The sequence below is a fragment of the Quercus robur genome, chromosome 8 (genome assembly GCF_932294415.1).
Source record: "Quercus robur chromosome 8, dhQueRobu3.1, whole genome shotgun sequence".
NCBI lineage: Eukaryota > Viridiplantae > Streptophyta > Magnoliopsida > Fagales > Fagaceae > Quercus > Quercus robur.
Window position 1 is genome coordinate 6,310,527 of NC_065541.1, and position 23,766 is coordinate 6,334,292.

The following is a 23,766-nucleotide window of genomic DNA, read 5'->3' on the forward strand; positions in this document are numbered from 1 at the left end:
GAACTTACATGCACGGTTATCACCTTGTACAATCAAATAAAGCAATTAAATAGCGTTTCAACAAATTGGTGACTTAATGCACATAATCAATGTTTTACTAATTTTGGATGTGGTACTTACTGGTGACCAATAGCGACAGCCATGAAACCTCCTACCAAAAGTATGAAGTTTCAGGGATGTTCTAAGGGTGGAATGGTCTAGGTCACACAGATGCCCACTGGTACTAGAGTAATAATTACTTGTTTCCGACATTGGTAAGAACCTACCTCTATATCAATCACGAATACAAGAATACTTGAAACATTCTATACAAGCATGAGTAAAGCAATCCAAATCCACAGTAATAGGTTCTCCAAGTAGTTTATGTAAATCAAAAGAGAATGGGAGTTTGGGCTTAAGGAGGATAAAATATGTTAATAAAGAAAATGTATATCCAAAAGACAATGTATATCCACTTCTAACTTGATTCAACCTAAGATACCAATACACTCTCCACTCTTTTTCTTATGAATCCAGAAGATAGTGTACATCCAAAATCACCACTCCATCCTCCTCCTCACCTCTCAAAATTCCTTTGGCCAAAAAAAACAAGCTTGTTAGAGGATACATTGATCTCATTGTATGCCAAATCAAATTTAACTCTTACAAGTTATTACTGAAATGAAATGCATATCACAGAACAATGCATAGAAATTTGATAGAAGATCCATCCAACTCAGATTGCATATAACAGAACAATGCATATCACAAAACAATGCATAGAAACAGACAATGCGTTCCCTTTTTTTGACAAAATACAAGATAGAAATTTGATTTGCCTGATATACATGATTCAATGATTTAACCATATATCAACAGTTCAACCCACCAACACAAAAAAGCGTAAAAAACAAAAAATCAAACCCACAGAACAAAAAGAGCATTTAACAAAATGGATTACTTGGTGTTTTACGAGCTTCTAAAAATTGTGGGTTTCAGTATGGGTAGCGAGATTTAGTGAGGCAGAGTGGCCGGAGTGTTTAGGTGAGTGTGTGGATTTAGGGTTTGATTTAGGGGGAAGAACTGAGGGTGAATTTGTGGACGAGTTTGCGTATCAGACTGGTTCCAAATCATGGAAAAGTTTTAATATTAATAATATGTGCATAATTACCGCTGGGTTGGTAGTAACACCTCTAACACCACTTGCAATTAGAGGAAGCAGATTTGTAACAGGCCGGCAGAGGTTATCATACCATGGACTCTACCCTTCCTTCTCATAGAGATCATGAAGAACTGTTCTCTTCATTGGAGTTCCATTTCCATCAGCATTGGAACACTTGACACTGTAAGAACAACTAATATATAAGAATCCAAAGTTTACAATTCAAGATTAAGAGGACTACCATGCAACAACCACAGATTACAAATACATCCAAAAAAAAAAAAAATTTTATAGCAATCTAAGATTTCAAAAACTAACGAACATAATATAGAATTAATGTCAAAATATTATGTAACGCTGGGTATCAATATTTGGATGATATCTAGTAATCAAGAACCATGAGCGCATATAGAATTAAGCCTTACAAATGATGCATTTTGAATGGTACATATTATGCATCGTAAGCAGGTAATCATTCACAATTCTCTCAGAACTTGAAAGGAAATCAATATTTATAAATTTTTTGAACCAAAAGAGCAACCAGTCCACAAATAGAGTGCACATTGAAATTTTGAGACATTAAACAAATAGATGGAGATTGTCACTCTTAGTATGTCTAAAAAATGTCACCTTTCAGGAGAATAACAAAGAACCCTCTTTTGTTCTAATAGTAAATCAAAGATCCCAACTCATTTTCCCTTGAAAAAATGAATTGAAAAAAAATGGGTGACTGTCAAATTGCAAAATATGCACAATATGATTGTAAATCAGATCATTACCATAATAAAAGTTTCAAATCACAATCGCCACAAAGACATGCACAAAAAACTCACGATAACAATATTACTAGCTAAGAAAATAACAAGTAAAAGAGCAAACATACACCAAAGGGCCCCTCAAAGCTGGGTTCTCCTCACGGCTAATTTGGAAGATGAAACTTTTGCATTGAAATCATTGCTCCTGTAGAAACCAATCAAGATCTTATTAAATCACTGCGCGTTAAGATTTGTTAGACGAAATTTTTATTGGAAAGTTGTGGTAGGTATATGATTTGATATTATCCTTCAACTTACGAGAAAAGCTATAGTTTTTGTGTAAAAACAAAAACAATATCTCAAAAATTGACAAAAGCAAGAGACGAAAAAACGGATCGAAATAGAGCAGGGGAGATAGAGAGACGGAGCGAAGAGCGTTAGAGAAAATACCTGCTTTGATGTCGGCGTGCGTCGATGTGGGAGGCGAGAGGCAAGAGGTAGAACACGGTGACTCTTTTAGTCTGGAGAAGTAAAGAAGAAGAAGTGGGAGAAGTAAAGCAGAACTAAGAAAAGGTGGAAGAAGTGGGTTTTTCATTAATAATGAGACGCGGGTAGCAACAGCCGCAACATTGGGTAGTGTCAGTGGTGGGGCCCACGGGTTTGGGGAAAAGTGGTAGAAATAGGTAACTGAGAATTGAGTCGAAACATTATTTTGCAAATTTTGAGTGAAAATGGGGTTTGAGAATTGAGTTATGAGTTTTGGGTTTGAGTTATGAGAATTGAAAACTGAGAACTGAGAATTGAGTTAGCTCTAAACCAAACGGGGCCTTATTTTGTTATTATTATCCTATACCCCGAAAACTTTTTTTTTCCTTCTTCTAAGTTCAAATATTGTGATGGGTGATAAAAAAAAATGAAAGTAATTTTGTTTTAATCACAACAAATTATGTTAATAATTATGAAAAATAATGTCTCTAACATTACTCATTTATTATTGAATTACAACACAACTTAATTGTATGTCTTACTTTGTAAAGTATATAAATGAAAAAGGTATTTCATCAATTTCTTTTTCTTTTTTATAATTTTTTTGAGGATTCAATTAAATGAAAGTAAAATTAAAGACATGAAATGAATTTCAATCAAACTTAGTAATTAAACTACATTGTTTTGTGATTATAGCAACAACTTTTTTAAAAGATTGTGGATGAAAGAACCACATTAGTAACATTTATAAATGATGAAATTAACAAAATTAAAAGTTTAGAAAAAAAGAAAAATTACTCCAAATTTAGAGAGTACAATTTGAACTTTAACGAATGCTAGTAAACCTTTGGTATGGTAACTAATATTAACTAATAAGAAGTAGAAATTGAGACATCTTAAGTATAAATTGAATTAACCAACTAACCTAATGAACCAAAATAGCCAAGCACCTTGTGAATGTATAACACTACTCACATAATGTTTCCAAAGGAGATGTCAATATTGGTTCAATTGCACCATCAATTATGGCTTTGAGTCTATCATTTTTCAAGGCAACAAAGACAAACCTCCTTGTGGTGCATTTTTGAGTCAGGAAATTCACACTGGAGTAAATTCAGTCCAAAAACTAGTGTATAGACTATAGACTACACAATAAAGAAAACATTAAAAGGAAAAATGATCACCAACTAATTTTTCAACTCATTCTCAAAAATAAAAAAAATAAAAAAAATTTTTTTCAACATTTTAAAAATCAGCATTAATGAAATAAAGCAAACATTGATATAATTCGTACTGCATAATTTTTTCTTCTCTCTTTCTTTTTCTGTTTCGTCACTCTGATTCAACCTGACAATCTCGCTATACATTATGCTCAGATGTTAATGTTACGTTCATCAAAAAAAAGAAAAAAAAAGAAAATGTTAATGTTATAAACTAATGAGAAAATACTAGTACACATATCCCATTATACACATTTGGAAATCATGACTTGAAGTCACCATTTTTGTTTACTTTAAGCGTATGTATAAGAATCAATGGTGGAGTCAGAACTTTGGGTTAGGGGAGGAAGATTAAATATAAAGGTACATGTAAATTATATTTTGTTTTCATCTTTTTTCAAAAAAAAATTTCCTTGTCTAGTGTTAGAGTTGAAATTTAGTAGTCACTGTTATTTTTAAGGTATTCTAAATTCTAAGGTGATTACGAGTTTGAGTATATATTTTAAACAAGTAAAACACATAAACATAAATGAAAAAAGGTAAATTAACAAAGAAGTTTTCATGCTAAATTTGTATTAGGCAACAAAAAATGGTGATCCAACTTTTTAAAATCTTTTATTTATTTTGCTTCCTTTATTTATAGCATGCTTATAATCTAATAAGGTATTGGTATATCATAAACGAAAGAGGCTTTTTTGACTTAATAACGTTAGAAATATATATATATATATATATATATTTTAAAGAATACATTCAGGTGTATAATACAAAGAATAGTAAAGATAATAATTAATGCGTGGCAACAAATCAACATAGGAAAATCATTCACAATACAACAACATTTTAAAGAGGAAATGTAGTTGTAACTTAACCCCGTTGCTAGCTTATGGTACTTGTTTAGCTTTTCGTCTAGATTTTAGTGTGGCACAATTTTAGTGTTGAAGAAAAATGCATAACTAAGTTTGATGTGAGGCTTGGGGTAAGAATGTGTATAATAGAGTGTGTGTAATAAACACTACTTTAAACTAATTTCATAGTTTAATCGTGATACTGTCAATTCTTGGCAAAAATTGCACCGTAGCACCTTTAGGCAAAATATATGGAAATTTACCACTGTTTCGGAAATAAGTAGCAATCTACCACTTCTTTGCACTCAAGTTCATGGAACTCAAGTTCTCAATAGTACTCGAGTTCATGGAAATCGAGTTCCATCAATGGTACCATTAAAAACTCAATTTTCCCAAACTCAAGTACTAAAAAAGTGATAGATTCCTATATATTTCTGAAATGGTAATATATTTTTGCTTTTATTTGTAATTTTCCAATTATGAGACGAATCAAGCTCCACCTCCCAAAGTATTCGTATGCCACGATAATTACAGAAGTTCGGATGAGAATCCAATGCATAACTTTGTGCATGACACATCCTAAAAAAGAAAAAAAAAAGACAACTGGGTTTAACAAACATATGTAGTTTCATAGAGATGAATGAAATATATGTTTGAGCTGTCCCTTGTTCATTTTCCTATAAAATATATGTACATTCGGCCGGCACTAAAATTTTGACTCCAGATATATGGGTTTGGCTACTTTGATCAGGAAACAAAAATCGAAGAAAGTGACAAAAGAACTCTGGAAATACTCATTCCATGGAGTATTTCCCAAGAAAACACTTGGCATATAGTCTTTGTAACGCATGTCAATGTCAACTCACATGCAGTTCATGCTCGTTGTGCACAAAGAAATATGATTGTTGTTGAGGTCAAAATGGAAGGAAAAGTTTTGTTGTGTTTAATTCAGTACATAAACTTTGCTGCTTATAAAAGTTCACTTTCTTTGATTGAAAAATTGGATGGTATTTACATGAAAAATGGGACTAACATGCTACCTTTAAACTCTAATGCGTGTATGCTGGTCTATAAATACTAGTTGCTGAATCATCACAATGGCCTTCAATGGTGCTGAGAAGCTTACTACTCTGTCAGGTTGGAATAGCCTACACCCCAAACAAATAATAGTATGGAAGATGGTCTTAAGAGAAGAATGTATCGCACGTACTGCAAAAGTGCTTCCCTTGCAAATTCTGTTTTTCCGAAGGCAAATGGCACTGCCCCAACCCCTCTATCTGAATCCATTTCTGCAAAACTAGAGCCAGCTTATAAGCAAGTAGGCATACTCTTTGGCATCTATATGGTTGTGGGAACTTTGTGCTTCTACTTCTTGTCGCCCGATTTCAATGGGGAGGAAACAAATGGACTTGTTGATTCTATCTACTATGTTGCTTCCACAATGACCACAGTTGGGAATGGGGACCTTGTGCCTGATATATAACGGCTTTACGAAGCTACTCTCCAGTATTTTTGCCTTCATCGGAATGGGACTTCTTGGACTAGTCATGGGCAAAACCGGAGAATTCTTGGCGGCCAAGCAAGAGAGAATCCTAGTGAAAGCCATACATATGCATCATAAAGTTAGTCCAAATGAATTTGAGAACGAGCTTGAGGCCAACCTAGTTATAAAGAAGCGTATGGTGATCAGTTACTTCACTGCTTTTATTTGTTGGGACAATTTATCTTACTGTAATCGAGGGATTCAGCTTTATCAATGCATTTACTGGGTTTGTACTACTATCACAACCCTCGGCTATCCGGATGAGAGTTTCAAAGACACAAGAGGGCGTATTTTTGCAGTATTTTGGATGCTGTTAAGTACTATGTCTTTGATCCACTTTTTCGTAAATATTATTGAGCTAAAATTTGATTGCAGGCAAATGGCATTGGTCAAGTTGGTTCTTTCTCAGGTGACAAAAAATCAAGATCTTGAGGCTGCAGATCTTGATGGTGATAGGGTTGTAAAGTAAGTTGATATTTGGTCGGTTAGGGCCTATTTTTTGATGATTGTTCTCCCATATCCTCTACTATCTATATGTACAATTTATTTTTTGCTGATTGGTCAATTAGGGTCTAATTTATCCTTTAACTTCTTCATGTCAATAGTTCCAGTGAGTACATCTTATATAAGGTCAAAGAGATGGGGAAGATTACACAAGAAGATATTTCACTTGCAATGAAGGATTTTGAGGACCTTGATCAGTCTGGAAGTTAATCAACATCTGATATCAAGCCTGCTAAGCCATCTCAAACAGACAAGTGAAAGTACTTCAAAGCGAATTGAGTATTGACATCTATGCTAGTGAACATAATATGGGCAAGTCCGTGTCAACACTTCTACATTTTTGTCCTTATTATATGATGTAAGACAGAAGCAACTATTTAATTTTTGTAATTTATTATTTTTTGTATTCAATTTGTAATTTTCACTATTTTAGGTTTAGGGTTATTGTTTCATTGTTTTTGGGTGCTTTTAATGTTTTTCGGGTCAAATTTGGTTCCTATTATGGTTAGGTATTAATTAAGACTTATTTTAAAATATATTTTCTTATTTGTCAAGTTTTATGGAACCCTCAGGTCTCCCAAGTCTGTAAACGTTTTTTAGTATTATTGATATTAATAGAAATTCAAACTTTTGTCTATTATTTCTTTAGTGGTTTTGTTTCTTGTTTTCTAGAAGTAGGCGTGCTTTGATTCTAGTCGCTTCTGCATCCCACATCATTATGTTGATAAAAAATATTTTTTTTATTGAAAAATATTTTAATTCTAGACATGTTTTTAAGATTTTGATAGTTATTATTTATCTTGAAGAATAAATCTTATAAATAAACATGAAATGTGTGTATAAATGGATATAATTACCTTAATTAATTATAGTATCTCTCCACAGCGTTTTGTCTTAACTTTTTAAGAATTGTTGTGTTATCGATGCATCGTGTCTTGTATTGTGTCATGTCATGTCAATATCTATGCTTTATAGATCAAAATTGGTTAAAATATAGTTACAACAAAATCAAAGCATCTTTAACACTATGCATTGGAACTACACTAGATGCACCACATGTAAAGAGATGAACATGTGGCAAGTCCATTGATCACATGTCAAAATGTGCAAATACATTGGACCCAAGCCAAATCTTAGTTCATTTGATGCACACCACATGGCGTGTCCATCTTGTGTCTAGTATCGTAATCACAACACTAAAATACACAAAATCCTGGATACATGTACAAATAATGGTGCTTGTGGTTCTAAATTCCTAGAGTCAAATTTCTTATTTTCTCCAGTTAGCACCTAGAAGTTCAATACAATTTGCTATAAGCAGCCTTCATAGCCGAATAACAGTTTCATTGTGATTAGCCTATTATAAAAAATTCATTAAATCTTAATAATGACTACCACAAAAACACAATTAATAATCACTATTTTTCCGTATAGCAATGATCACATTCTCATCTAAACCTACACTTCCTTCAAGTATTTTTCATTTCAACCATAAATAAAGCCTAATTCTGTTTTTAAATAATGGAGGAACAATAAAATATAATAATAAAATAAAGAGCAAAAATTAGCTTAGAATAAAAGGTCCTTAGCGAATCAATTAATCACTGAAAATGAAGGAAGTTCTTAGAAATTCTACAAAATGGTGGTGTTTGATCTCCGAATCAATTTTTGAAACCTAAATATGATCATCGGTGTAATTGAAATTCGAAAAGAACGAAACGAACCAGTTTGCGTGAGGATTCGTGCTGTGGACTCTGTACTAATCGATGAGAATGATCGGTGACCATCAAATGCTCAGATTTAATTTGTACTATAGCTCGAGTGAACTCTAAGAATTCAAAGAACAAAAAAAGAAAAAAGTGTATATATATATATATATATATATATATATATATATAAATATAAGAATTTGAATTGTTGATCAGAGTGTGATTGGAGAATGTGAATATATGGGCCAAAATGGGCATTTCCCCCATTCGTCCAAACTTTCAAGTAAAATGCTCATATCCTGAAACTATCTAGCAAAATGCTCCTGTTTTAAACTCGATTTTTAGAAAATTGAGTAATGTGAAATCAAACTTAAAAAAAAAAACTTGAATACATGGTACTCGAGTTCCATGTAAAATTTCTCACATTACTCAATTTTCATCAAATCAAGTTTAAAAACAGGAGCATTTTGCTAGATAGGTTCAGAACAGGGGTATTTTGCTATATCTTTTAGGTGAAAGGGACAAATGCCCATTTTGGCCATGAATATATTCAATGCATTTTTGAAATTGAAATTGAACTTTGTCCTTTGATTTTTCCCTCAATTTTTTCTATTTCTGTAAGTATGGGCACTAATTTTTCAAAATGTAGATATCATATTTTGGATATTTATAGGTAGGCATCGTCCTGAAATTTAAGCTATAAATAAGTCAGGTCGGATCAAGATTGGTTCCTTATTTTTTTATAAATAAATATTACTATCCATTTCATTAAAAAAAAAAAATATATATATATATATATTTTATACAAGATAGAATTTCTACTCTAGCCTAATCTAAGTGTATATGTGTGTGGAGTTCCCTTCTGGAAACTTGAATCTCGACCCTTGCCTACCACACCTTACAAGCACTTATACTTGTAGAGTGACCACCGCACTAAGGGTGTAAAGTGGTAAAAAAAAAAAATATATATATATATATATATATATCATTATTCATAACAATGATGTAGAAAGTAATCAATATTTTCTAGTAACGGTCACATTTAAAAATTAAATAATGTTGCTTCAATCATAAAATTCATATCAATTATGAAAATTTATTGTCCCTAGCTAACATTACATGTTGCTTTGTAAATTATAGGTGAAAAGCACATTTTAGTCCCTACATTTTCAAGCTATTCTCATTTTAGTCCCTACATTTTATTTTTATCGTTTTTAGTCCCTATCCTGAAAAACGCTTCCCGTTTTGGTCCCTGTCGTTACATCAGAAACGGAAAAAGCTGATGTGACAAACGGCAGAATACATAATACTAAATTAATGTCCACGTGGCCTAAATTAATAATAAAAAATGCCACGTCAGCATTTAAATTAAAAAAACTAATTTATTAATTTTAACTACATAAAAAAAAATTAAAAACAGAATTAAAAACTAAAAATCATAAGAATTGAGATTTAAGTGTGTCTTGAATAAGAACAACAAGAACACAAACTCAGATCCAAGAATACAAACCCATAAATAAAATAAAAAAAAAAAAAAAAAAACCAAGAACACAATTCCAAATACAAGAAAGAAAGAAAAAACACCCACATACACACATTTTCTTTCCTTCGCTCAAACTCACTCAAAAAACAACACCCAGATCTCAAATATAACAACACCAACAAACGCCTCTCTCTCTCTCTCTCTCTCTCTCTCTCTCTCTCTCTCTCAAAAATGTCATCCCAACAACAGCAACAGAAGCCAAGAACCCAAATCCAATCCAAAAGCTACAAAGCAAAACACAAGATCTCCTTCCATATCAACCCACCTAGTAATGGTGGAGCTGAAGCAAAAAATCTTGGGGATCACATCGTAAGGGGATCGAAGGGTTAAGGAATTGGGTAAAGAGCTGAAGGGGCTTGCCGACTCTGCCAAACACGAACTGGAAGAGGCTCGAGAACGGGTTGCGAGACTTGTCGGAGGAGGAGGAGATAGTCGGGGCGGAAAGAGAAGAAGATGAAGAGTCGTCGTCGGAGATAACGTATTCGACCCGAACGATGACGTTGTCGACCTGAGGGACGAGGGAATGGAAGCGGTGCAAAACAACGCAGCACTGACCCAAGGCCTTGACATCGCTGATCCTATTGCAGATCAAGAGGAGAATAGAGTCGGGAAGTTGTCTATGCCTTGAAGAGGCAAGGAAGGACTCTTTATGGGTTTGGCGATTAAGAATCTTGAGATTATGATTAGATTTGTGTACTTAGTTAGTTGTGGTGGTTGTTGTAGATCTTGCCTCTAGATCTGGATTTTGTTTCTTGTTTTTAGGTTGTATTTCTGTAATTTGGCACTCTTAGATTCAAGTAATGGAATTTGCTTTTATTTTTTTTATTTTTTTTATTTTTTTTTTTTTTAATTTCTAGGTTTGTGTTCTTGGATCTGAGTTTGTGTTCTTGTTTTTTTTTGTTCAAGACACACTTAGATCTCAATTCCTATTATTTTTAGTTTTTAATTCTGTTTTTAATTTTTTTTTATTCTGCCGTTTGTCACGTCAGTTTTTTCCGTTTCTGATGTAACGATAGAGATCAAAACAGGAAGCGTTTTTCAGGATAGGGACTAAAAATGGTAAAAATAAAATGTAGGGACTAAAATGAGAATAGCTTGAAAATGTAGGGACTAAAATGTGCTTTTCGCCTAAATTATATAGATGAAAAGAAATATGCTACACGAAATCTACTCAAGTAAAAACTAATTGAGGTCTAGCTTAACTAGGGCAATTGCAGGATTTATCGAGCAAGTTCTTGACTAGACGTTACCCAAGGTTGGTCAGTGCAAGAGTAATAATGATTGTGACCCCATTATTCTTGCCTACTATTATGATTAGTAGTGAAGCTAAGATTTTAGTTCATGGGGGGCAACAACGTAAGCAAAAGTAATTCCAAGAATATTAATTGACATTAATAAAAATAAAGAAATAGTTATATAATAATGTAATTGTCATATAAAATGTAATGTAATATAATAATAAAAAATTCATGTTTCATAGCTAGGTTAATTTACCATTAAAAGTATACAATATACTTGAAATATTGTATACGTATATTACTTAACTGTCTTGATTGCTTTTAAAAATATACTTGAAATATTGTATACGTATATTACTTCACTATCTTGATTGCTTTTAAAAATTATATAGAATTCAGCTTTCATTCTCTATTTTTCTAATCATTTAAAATTGTTGTTTATAACCAAAGCCTAAGATTTGATATTATGAAAGAATCAAGATACTAAATGTAGGAGGTTTTGGGGCAAAAGGAATTTAATGTTATAAGAAAATAAGACAAATTAATATATTTCTTTTTTATAATTAGTTTAAGTTTAACCAGCAACTTAATTTTAGTTTAAATGCCATGAGAAGGATGAATTTAATTTGAACTTTAAAAAATGAGATGATATGAAAATTGAAATTCAATTGTTGTGAAAGATCATAATTACTGTGAGTTTATTTATTATTTATTTTTTTATAACATCTTTATCTCTTTGTTAGAGGGGACAAACTAATCTAAAAGTACTATTTGTTTACTAATAGAAATGAGTTTTGGGGGAAGGGTGGTCATCTATATAATATCTAAAAGATTATCATCTATATAATTAATACCTAAAAGTTAAAACGTAACATTTAGTATTGTTACGCTTGTATTAAGCCACGTTAGCATACCACTTTTGTCTGGTTTGGTCCATTTCATTCCACCTCGGTCCATTCGGTTCATTGTGGTCTGTTCAATCAATTTTGGTCCACTTCGGTCCACGTCAGTCTATTCGGTTCATTTCAGTCCTCTCTGATCTGCTTCAGTGATGTTTTGGGAGGAGAGATTTATGTAGAAAAATGAGCTACTTCATTGACAATTATTTAACCTTCTCAGCATAATGTTACTTTGTTTTTGATAAAATTATATTTTGCTTAGGTTATTAAAGTTTTGTATTTTTTTCCTAATATAAGTTATGAATTTACTTTTATATACTTCATTTTCAGGCCATTCAAGACGTATAGAGAATAAACGTTTTTAATGCATTACATTATTTACAAAATATATCACCTTATATGATAATTGAATGTAAAAAATGCATTATGTTTCCTTTAAAAAAAAAATTACAAAATTTTAAACACTTTCAAATAATAAATAGAAATAGCTTAATTTAGAAAATCTATTATATTGCATCGACTATATTTTATTAGAAAATAATCACATCATTTAATTAAGAAAGGATTGGGACTAATAGTATAAGTCTCATCTACTATTTTCATTTTTCACTTACCAAAAAAAAAAAAAAAATTGTCAAATTTTTCCACTCATAACATGGATTTTCGACTAGTGACAACTAAAATTCAAGCAATAGTCCTTGATTTTGTATACCAAGCAACAATCAGCCAGCCAACATGGTATTGAAATTTCTCAAGATTCCTTTTTGAAAAAGATAATATAGGTATCAATTATTTTTATTCTAATTTCAATATAGATAATAAACTATGACTTAAGTATTGAAGATCTTGTTGCCTACACTTAGGGGTGCACAGCAAACCCACCAACTTGCCAAAATCGACCTGATCCAGCTCAATTCATTGGGTTCTAGGAGAGAGTGGGTTGGGTTGGGTCATGAATTTTTTTTTTTTTTTTTATAGTGGGTCGAATTGGGTTTGGGTCATGAGATTTACAAACCTGCCTAATTTGACCCGACCATTCTATATTTAATATATTTTTAAATTTTTAAAAAATATATATTATAATTTTGTTATTTATTTTTTTTTTTGTCCCTCTTCCTAAATAAAACCCAAACCCTAAGTTTTTCTCATATAGTTTGTGTTTATTTGGCATTATGTTTATGATTATTTGGTTATAAATTTGCTCTTATTTGTGGTGGTGTTGTTCTAATGCTCAATTTAATAATAATAATAATAATTTAAAAAAATTGTCCAACCCATGGGTCCAACCCAACCCAACCCAATTCAAGTGGATTGGGTTGGGTTGGATTGAACCCCTGTGATGGCTTGTGACCCACCATGGTGGGTTAGGTTAAAAAAATTTCTCAACCCAATCCATGCATACCCTTACTAGCTACACTACATCAATAAACTTTCTAATTCTCCTTTTTTGTAGGTGTCAATTATCAATACCAGTCATACAATCAACTACTTCATCAATAAAGATTACGCTAAACATTAAATTGTGTACTCTAAGTTTAGGATGATTATTATTTTGATTCCTAATTTTGTCAATAGTTTTCAAACTTTACAAATGCTGTTAATACGATTATTCCATCCACAATTATAAAGAAAAACTACCACTAGCACCACAAAATGACATTTTCGGGTGGTGCTGGAGAAGGAAAAACAGAGTAAAAAAAAAAAATCTACATCGCTTTGTGTTATTAACGACAACTTTTTTAAATGGTTGTGGACGAAAGAACCACATTAATAACATTTCTAAAGTTTAAGAATGAGGGGGAAACAAAATTTAAACTTTAGAAACTAAAATAACAATATGTTGCCCCAAATTTAGAGGATATAATCTGAACTTAACCTAAAAATTATTCCTACATAAGTGTAAGTAGACTAAATACTAATTAGAATTTTTTTTTTTTTGGTGCTAAAAGTAAAAGTTTAGTTTGGTAACTAAAATGCACTAATAAGAAGTAGAAACAGTGAAGTCATATAAATTGAATCAAGCAAATTCACTTAACCAACCTAATGAACTAAAATAGTCAAGCACCTTGTGACTCAATGACACTGTTCACAAATACATCAAGTGGAGCTAATATATCAAGCTTGGCTTTGTTCAAGCTTAGTTCATTAGTTAGTCGAGCTTCAAACTTGAGTTCAAGATAATTCGAATAGATATCTTAACGAGCCAAAGCCAAAACTTGAGTGATTTATAGGCTGATTGTATTCTTGGCAAACTGGATTTTTAAAGAATCTACAAATGATAAACCGTTTAGAGGAGACGGAACATAGGGTTTAAAGAATCGATTAATGATTAATTAATGTATTCACAGTTCTCAATCTTTCAGTGTTCAATAATGGAACACTGTGTGCATTGAGACCATTTTACCTTGAAAACTCAGCGGCATTAACAAGAGACTTTCTCCTAAAGACACCCTAAGTTACTTCCTTTTCACGTTAAAAAAAAAAAATACTTACAAGAAAGAGGTACACATGTCCTAAATACAGCTCCAAAATCAGTCAATTTAAAGAGCTACTTCAAGTTTTGAGTAACAAAAATGATTATGGGTACATGCTTGTCATGGGAAAATTATTGTTTACTTCCGGAATACCATAAATACGTACTCCCTCCTCTCACATGAATGGTAGGTTGCACTAAAAGTGGGACCTACCATTCATGTGAGAGGAGGGAGTACGCATTTATGGTACTCTCTGAGAGTATCTAATAATTTTCCCTTGTCATGACAATGATCAAATTGTATCACATAATTGGTTATATAATTGCCAGTCACAATCTTATTGCAGGTAAGATGTAAACATATATGATTCAACCAAAAAGATAACAATGTGAGAAATTAATTATGTTGGGTCAGCTGCAAGACTAGTATACAAAAACTAAATATATGGTGGAATTTCCTCGTCTTACTTAATAGGGTCCAAATAGGCAAGTGAGAGAATGTAGCAACATTCGTGGGACAATGGTTAGGGCCTTGGCAGGGGTAGGGTTTTGATAGTTGAAACTTCTGTGAGTGACAATGTGACACTAATTCGACTTAAAGATGATTATATCTTCCATTACCTGAAATTATTGTGGGCTTAATTAGCTAAACTCTTAGATATTGGTTCCTCAACAATAATAAGTTACTAGGATCATATTTGGGTAAAGTTGTCAACTTTGTGATACCTAATAAACTACCATTTATTTTAAAAATCTAAATAGTTAACAAAATGATGAATTTAATCATTTTTTTTATAAGTGATTAATTTAATTATTTAATCATTATTTTAACACTTTCTCTTCATATTTTGACCCATACTTCCTATAATAAGTGGGGTAGGTGACGTAAATTTTTAACTTTTCAAATAAAAGGACTTACTATGATCATGGTTAGGTAAATTTGCCAATAATATTTACCAAAATATAAGAAAAGGAGTAAAGTTACAATCACATGTGGTCACTCGTGGACTCAAATTCCCCTTACTAAATGAGGCTCAACATGTAAAATTTTTAACTTTTTAAATGAAACATAGAATGGAGGCAAAAAACAAGATTAAAACCACCCACTTTGATATTATAATAAACTACTATTTATCCCAAGATTTTAAGTTAGACAGTAAATTTAATCATTTTTCTATTATTCTAACATTTTGTAATTGATTCCTCGACTAGACAATTATGGTCATGTCTAGCTGCTTCCCTTCCCTATTTTTTATTAGACAAAAAGGGAGAGAATCCATCAAGATTTCTTGCTAATTGTAACCAATCCAGCAAGCAGCAATTGGCAGTAAGCCAATCCATGAAAGCTCCAGGATAGATTTGCTTGTGATTCTGGGTAATTGTTTGTAGCCTTTAATGTGTGTCCACTCCAAAGTGAAGCTTCCTCGCTATATTTTCCTACTTTAACTTAAGTACGTAACATGTGGGAAGCTTCCTCATGGAATAGACAAAGTTAAATCTGTTTGACCTCTTATGGGAAGTTGCCATGCATGCACGTCCAGCCAACCAGCCAAACTAGTTTAAAGCATTTGCGGTTCAAACTTCACCAACTGAAATCCAAACCTCCCTTCCAGTACTGGTAAGCCAAAGTTCAGTTCAAGCTTGGTTTTTGTAAGGAATCTCATTTAGTTCTTAATTCAGTACAAAGTTTTTACTTCAATTCAGTTCATCTTCCAAAATTTAATTTGGGCATAATTTTCTTTTTCAATGCAGCAAAACTTATATAGGTAACATGTGGTCATAGCTACTTCTCATATCATCATATCATCAATTATTGTTAATCCACTTAATTCTTTGGCTTGCCATTGTTATAATTTGCATCATTGAACAAAAAATAAGTCCAACAAGAGTTTGAATCGTATTATGCTTCATGCTATAGTAATAGAAGTATAACAGAAACTTACGGTTAGTGGTACATTAATAGTGGGAGATGAACCTATATTCTTGACAGAACTAGCATTGGAAGTAGTATATATGTACATGAACAATATTGAGACTAACATGATAGCTTAAAACTTTAATTTGTGTATGCAGGTCTTAAAGTACTAGTTGCTGAATCATCACAATGGCCTTGAATGGTACTGAGAAGCTGACTCTGTCAGGATTGGAAGAGCCTACACCGCAAACAAATCAGAAAGAAGGTCTTAAGAGTAGAATATTCCGCTGGTGCAAAAGTGCTTTCTTTGCAGATTCTGTTTCTCCAAAGGCAAATGGCACTGCCCCAACTACTCAGTCTGAATCAACTTCTGTGAAAATAAACCCGAGTTATAAGCAAGTAGGCATAGGCTTTGGCATCTACATGGGTGTGGGAACTTTTTGCTTCTACATCTTCAGGCACCACTTCAAGGGGAAGGACACAAATGGACTTGTTGATGCTATCTACTACGTTGTTTCCGTAGTGACCACAATTGGGAATGGGGACCTTGTACCTGATAATGGCCTTACGAAGGTACTCTCCAGTGTTTTTGCCTTCATCGGAATGGGCGTTGTTGGACTAGTCATGGGCAAAACAGGAGAATACTTGGCGGAAAAGCAAGAGAGAATGCTAGTGAAAGCCATACATTTGCATCAAAAACTTGGTCCAAATGAAGTTGAAAAAGAGCTTCAGACCAACATAGTGATGAAGCAGCTTATGGGGATCAGTATTGTCACTTCAGCGCTTGCATTTATTGGGACATTCCATCTTACTGTAGTCGAGGGATTCGACTTTATTGATGCATTTTACTGGGTTGGCGTCACTATCACAACCCTCGGCTATCCAGATGAGAGCTTCAAACATACAAAAGGGCGTGTTTTTGCAGTATTTTGGATGATGTCAAGTACTATGTCTTTGGCCCAGTTTTTCCTGAAGATTATTGAGCTGAAATTTGAATGCAGGCAAATGGCATTAGTCAAGTTGGTTCTTGCTCAGATGTCAAAAAATAAAGATCTCGAGGCTGCAGATCTTGATGGTGATAAGGGTGTAGAGTAAGTTGAATTTTTTCAGTTAGGACATATTGTCTGCTAATTGTTCTCCCTTATCCTCTACTATCTACATGAACTATTTATTATCTCATCTTATAGGTTGTCTAATTTATTCTTTAACTTCTTCATTTCCATAGGTCCAATGAGTACATCTTACATAAGCTCAAAGAGATGGGGAAGATTACCCAAGAAGACATTTCACTTGCAATGAAGGAGTTTGAGGACCTTGATCAATCAGGAAGCTTATCAGCACCTGATACCAAGCCTGTTAAGCCATCCGAAACAGAGAAGTGAAAGTACTTTAGCAAAGTGGTTTGAGTGTTGACATCTATATATGCTGGTGAACAAAATAATAATGATAATAATAAATGAGAAGCATTCTAAGAGCTGCTTGTGAGTTTGTAATAGTCAATGTCATGTTTTTACTATGAGTAAAAAATTTAGTAAAGTAGAAACGCTTTCTCCCCATATGTTTTGTATAACTAGGCTTTTTAGTAACATTTGGATGTCACTTGTAGATAAAATGGATTACTGTATTTTTATGTCCAATAAAGATGAAACAGAGGGCTTGCTTATATGTGTGCCAATTGATTTGTGTCACAGAACTTGTGGTTTCCTAATTGCTGAGTATTGATCTCAATTTACATTTCATAATTCAATCAAGAATCACAATCTGGGAAATCAAACTAGAAAATGGACATTACCGAAAGAAATTCCATGTAGTTTCTTCTATAGGAATAGGTATATTAATTGGCTGATAAGGGAACTAATAAAATGATGTTAAATCATTATCTCTCTAATCTTAAAGAAGCAATAAGGTTGCTAAATGAGATCAGTCATTAAACTTGCCAAGGAACAGTTTGCCTCTCATTTCAATACATAAGTAGGTTTGAAACTACCTTAGATTCTTGAATGAACCTAGTCCAACTACTGTCCAAGTTCAAACATCTGAATGGTCAAATCTTTGATAAATTATCACTTGATCAGAAGGGTTGAATTCAATCATTTAACATTATTCTATTAATTTTTCGCAAGAGTTATGTAGGATTTACAACAGTAATTGTTGAAGATTTCTGTTTTTTTCAATTTTAGTGAAAAAAAGAGAGAGAAAATTAGAGAATTAATGAATTATATGATTTGGTAGTATGCCTAATCACATGCAGGAGCGAACAGCCAAGCACTGCAATACACAAAAAATGAGGGTTTACAATCCCAAACGCAAACCTTTTTCATTTTCAGAACTTTTTCTAGTGATACATGACCATGAGTCAACTTCTAACTTAATAAATAAATAAAGGAATATTTTACATATTCTTTTCTTTGTTCTAAAGGAATTTGCAAAGTATCCATTGTTGATTACTTGATTAAGATAACTTCAAGTATTAAAGTGGGGAGAAGCGCTTCTAAAATTTGTTTAGCTTATTAGAGTACTCACAATGATGGTGTTAAATTGCTAAAATACTAAATTTAACACCACAAAAACTGTGCCACATCAATTGCGTCATATCTAAAAAAATCTAACAACTTGCTACATACCAGTTCATTGTAGCAAGTTGTTACTTGCGTTTATTCTCTCTCTCTATCTACTTTCTATAGTCCATGTCTGCTATCTTGCTTTCTTGACTTGCATGGAGAGAAGCACTTCTTTCATACCTGCTATCTTGACTTGCATGGAGAGAAGCACTTCTTAAATTTATTAATTAAATTTGGTTTGTTAGAAGTTCAATTATATATACAGGAGAAATTCATTGGCCTATAAGTATAAGCTAATAAACCACATGATTATGCTATAGTTGAATTTAATTGAAAACCCTTGTTATAGCACCTCTTTCATACCTCCTATCTTCTTTTCGCCGTGGTAATGGCACATCTTCGGTGACCACCGACCAGTGTCAAAAAAGTCAAGGTGCTAGTAGTGAAAAGTAGCGTTTATGTGCAAGAAAGTAAAGAGTAGTAGTTAAGCTTAAGCAGTAATTAATAAAAAGCCAAGGTTCTTCGAGAAAAATATTGACAAATGTACCGGATCTTTTTTGTGCTTTCCACCGTATCATAACCAAAATTTAATATTTTATACTTATTTACCTCCACTATTTTTCACATATATTTTACAAATATATTTACAATTAATGGGAAAATGTCCTCACTTTAAAATTTAAAAGTGAATGTAAAATGATTCTAAATTTTTTTTTTAAAAAAAAGTGAATATGGCATAACCAATGCAAAAAAATATTGCGCAAGAAAATAAAAGCCGTATCATATATATATATATATATATATATATATTCAAGTAGTCAATATTGTACTCAAAGTGGTTTGATTTATAAATGCAAGTCCATGTCTAGCCCAATACCCTTGGCCAGCAATATAACTAAAAGTCTAAAAGAATATACTGCCCTTGAACATTCGCATCGGTTAATATAAAATAGCCCAAAATCTAAAATATAATTAATAATGCTCAAAATCAACTGGATCAGATTATGGAACGGTTGTGCAAAATGAGATTTTGCTATAGTGCTTATGTAAATATATAAGTAATTGTAGGTTATGCAAAATGATTTTATATAACTTTTTTGTGTTTTGCAAATGATGAAAAAAAAAAGAGTGAATAGTAATTGTTGTATATATATATATATGAGAGAACTATTTAAAAAAAATAAAGAAAATATGACAGTTTTATAAAATAGAGTATAGAACATATAATCAAATGTGGGTGTTGTGAAAATTGGTATCATATATAATATTGTTTTTTTTTTTTTTTTTTCATTTTATTTATAATTAATGGTGAACTAACAACTCAATTTATTGTGAAAATATTATGAGATTTTTAGTTTTTTTTTTTTGGTCAACTCATTTCAAATTACAGAAAATTTTGAACGGTCTTCTATATCACCGACAATATTTTATAGTGTGACTTCTGCCAATTAAAATGGCACTATCTCCAATCCTACTTATCCATATTATCCAAAGAAGAGCAGAAGACCCACAAAATTCTACACACCATTCCATCCACTCTACGACATGTCGTGGCCACCTCTCTATTCTTTCTATCTCACTTTTTGCTTCTTCTCCCTTCTCTCAGGGATCCAAATAGACGACCTTCAAATTCTCATGCAACTAAAATCCTCCCTTCTTGAAACATCAAACACCAATGCCTTCATTTCTTGGGAAGCTGACAAATCCATGTGCAACTTTACTGGAATCACCTGCAACTCAGATGGTTTCGTTACAGAAATCAAACTTTCATACCAAAATTTAACTGGGGTTCTTCCTCTTGATTCCATATGCCACCTCCAATCATTGGAAAAGCTCTCATTCCAATCCAACTACTTGCACTGTCCAATTATGGATCACTTGAACCATTGTGTCAACCTGCAGTGCTTGGATTTGAGCAATAATAATTTCACAGGGTGTTCTGTTCCTGCAGACATGTCCTCTCTAAGTCAATTACAGTATTTGTATCTCAACGAAAGCGGATTTTCGGGGACTTTCCCATGGAAATCTCTTCAAAACATGACTGGTCTTGTTCACCTAAGCCTCGAAGATAATCTTTTTAATCCTTTTTCATTTCCAAAAGAGGTGTTGAAACTTACCAACCTGACTTGGCTAAACCTATCCAACTGCAGCATCCAAGGAACAATTCCATCAGAGATTGGAAACCTTAAATAGCTAATCAACTTGGAACTTTACCTCAATAACTTGACAGGGGAAATCCCAGTTGAGATTGGGAACCTACTCAACCTCTCATGGCTTGATCTCAGCGACAACTCATTCACAGGAAAACTTCCAGCCAGTTTAAGAAACCTCACGAAGCTAGAGATGTTTGATGCTTCAAGAAACTATCTTGAAGGTGATCTATTCGAGTTGAGGTTCTTGAACAACCTGGTTTCTCTGCAGCTATCTGATAACAAGCTCTCTGGCCATGTACCGGCCGAGTTAGGCGAGTTCAAGAAGCTTGAGATCCTTTCTGTAAGAAGGAATAGCTTCACAGGTCCCCTGCCTCAGAAACTTGGCTCTTGGGCTGAATTCTATATATCAGACAACAAAGAAGAAAGGAGCAGAGAATAAGAAGAATGAAAAGAAGAGTAAAACGACATTACAAATAAGCTAAACTACAAGTCCAATTAGAAGAGCAGATAAACGGCATGTAGTTTTGCTTGATTATTTAACTCAGATTATACCACACGTATTGTAACTAACTTCCACACGTGTTGTAACAGACTCCACTAGCTTCCTCTCTTCTTTCTGTTATTCTTTCAGTTATTCCGTTGCTCTCTGTTTTGGGCATTTGATTTCAGGGATGTATATAAGCTTGATGTATGTACAGATTCATTTAATACAGAATTTAGAGAAAGTTTCTGATCTCTTCTCTCATTTTCTCTCTCTGTTCTTCCTGTATTTTCACATATCAGTTTCTTCCTTTATTTCTATTTTCTTACATGGTATCAGAGCACGAGCCTTCTTCAATGGCGTCGAATACTCAAGCTACTCAGGCTACTCAAATTTTCTCATCTCAACGAGAACTGACTCCGATGGAGGATCCACGAAGTCCATTTTTCATGCATCATGGTGAAACACCAGGTGCGATTCTGGTTACTCAACCATTAACAGAGGATAATTATCCTATGTGGTCCAGAGCAATGAGAATGGCTTTGGATGCCAAGAGCAAGCTTGGATTCATTGATGGCAGTGTTAATGCATCAATGGCGATCACACCATTAGAGAAGCAAGCCTGGTCCAAATGCAATTCAATGATCTCCTCTTGGATCTTGAATTCAGTTTCTCCCAACCTCACTGCCAGTGTAATTTACAGAGACACTGCATTCGAAGTGTGGAATACTCTCAAGAAACGATTCTCTCAAGCAAATGGACCTAGGATCTCTCAACTTCAGAAACAAATCTCAACTATGATGCAAGGTGCTGCTACTGTCACAGGTTTCTTCACTGATCTTCAAGCTGCTTGGGATCAATTATTGAATTTCAGGCCTTCACCTTGTTGTTCATGTGGAAAGTGCACCTGTGGTGTGAATGATAAGATCACAACCTTTCAGCATCAAGATTCTCTCATGCAATTCTTGAACGGGTTGAATGATTCCTATTCTCAAGTGAAAACACAAATACTCATGATGGAACCTAGTCCTTCAATTGATAAGGCATTTTCTCTGGTGATACAAGAGGAAAGGCAAAGGTATTCAGGATTTTCTGTTGGTCCTTCTGTTGAATCAACTGCCCTTGCAGTCAAGAATCAAGGATTCAATCAAGGGATTCCATATCCAGGATACAACAAGAGCAATAAAGGAATCAATGCAAAAGGGAGGCCTGTATGCAGTCACTGTGGCAAGCTTGGACATGTAGTAGAAAAATGCTACAAATTGGTAGGATATCCTCCAGGTTACAAGCAGAAGGGCAGAGTTGCCATGGCCAATCAGATCTTTACTGAAGATGATCAAGGAAATTCTAGCAATTCTGACAATCAACAGGTCAATTCTTTTCCCTTTACTTCAGAGCAATATCAACAGTTAATCTCAATGCTCAGTTCTCATCATGCATCTACATCTGGTGCTGCCAATGATGCACTGCACTCAGCTAATTCTGCACTTTCAGGTAATGTGTGTAATACTTGGTCAGATTGTGTTTCCTTAGACTTGCAACATTCAGTTTTTGCTGTTAATCCTGTCAATAAGAATGCCTATGGTACTGATGTTTGGATCCTTGATACCGGAGCCACAGACCACATAGTGCATTCCTTATCTTTGTTCACACACATCACTAGCTCCATTTCCACATTTGTTCAATTACCTAATGGTGAAAGGGTCACAGTTACACATGTAGGAACAATTCAGGTTACTTCAACTTTAAAACTTGAAAATGTGTTGTGTGTTCCCTCTTTCACCTTCAACCTGATCTCTATTAGCCAATTAACCAAAACACTTCCATGCTGTTTCATTTTCTTGTCAAATTTTTGCTTTATACAGGACCTTACTTGTTGGAAAACGATTGGAGTGGGTGAATTACATGACAATCTGTACCTGCTGCACACTGCATCTTCTTGCAAATCTGTTTCAGAATCTGTTTCTGCATCTTCAACTCTTGAGTCTGTTTTTCAATCTTTTGTCAATTCTGTATCTGGTTCAATTTCCATTCCTAGAGTTACCAAGTCTTATCTTTGGCACATGAGGTTAGGGCATGCCTCTGATAATAAGTTTCTGGCTTTACACAGTCACATACCTGATATACAAAACTTTCATAGCAATAAAGATTGTGTTCTTTGTCCAATTGCCAAACAAAAGAGGCTTCCATTTCCCTTTCTTAATCATGTTTCAAATAATGCTTTTGATTTGATCCATTGTGATGTTTGGGGACCATTTGCCAAGCTCACTCATGATGGATTCAGATTCTTTCTTACC

The 23,766-nt window shown here is 33.4% G+C and overlaps 1 protein-coding gene and 2 pseudogenes across 1 annotated transcript; all 3 read left to right on the forward strand.

Moving 5' to 3' along the window:
• The first annotated feature begins 5,621 nt into the window (after positions 1-5,621).
• On the forward strand, positions 5,622-6,707 carry LOC126695749 (two-pore potassium channel 1-like; annotated as a pseudogene).
• A 9,186-nt stretch (positions 6,708-15,893) lies between these two features.
• Positions 15,894-17,937, forward strand: LOC126694344 (two-pore potassium channel 1-like). Its single transcript, XM_050390577.1, has 3 exons — positions 15,894-15,977; positions 16,433-17,365; positions 17,500-17,937. Exons 2-3 carry the CDS (start codon positions 16,464-16,466, stop codon positions 17,654-17,656), a joined length of 1,059 nt encoding a protein of 352 aa, XP_050246534.1. The 5' UTR covers positions 15,894-15,977; positions 16,433-16,463; the 3' UTR covers positions 17,657-17,937.
• Positions 17,938-20,380: 2,443 nt separating this feature from the next.
• On the forward strand, positions 20,381-21,427 carry LOC126695750 (receptor-like protein kinase 7; annotated as a pseudogene).
• The last annotated feature ends 2,339 nt before the right edge of the window (positions 21,428-23,766 follow it).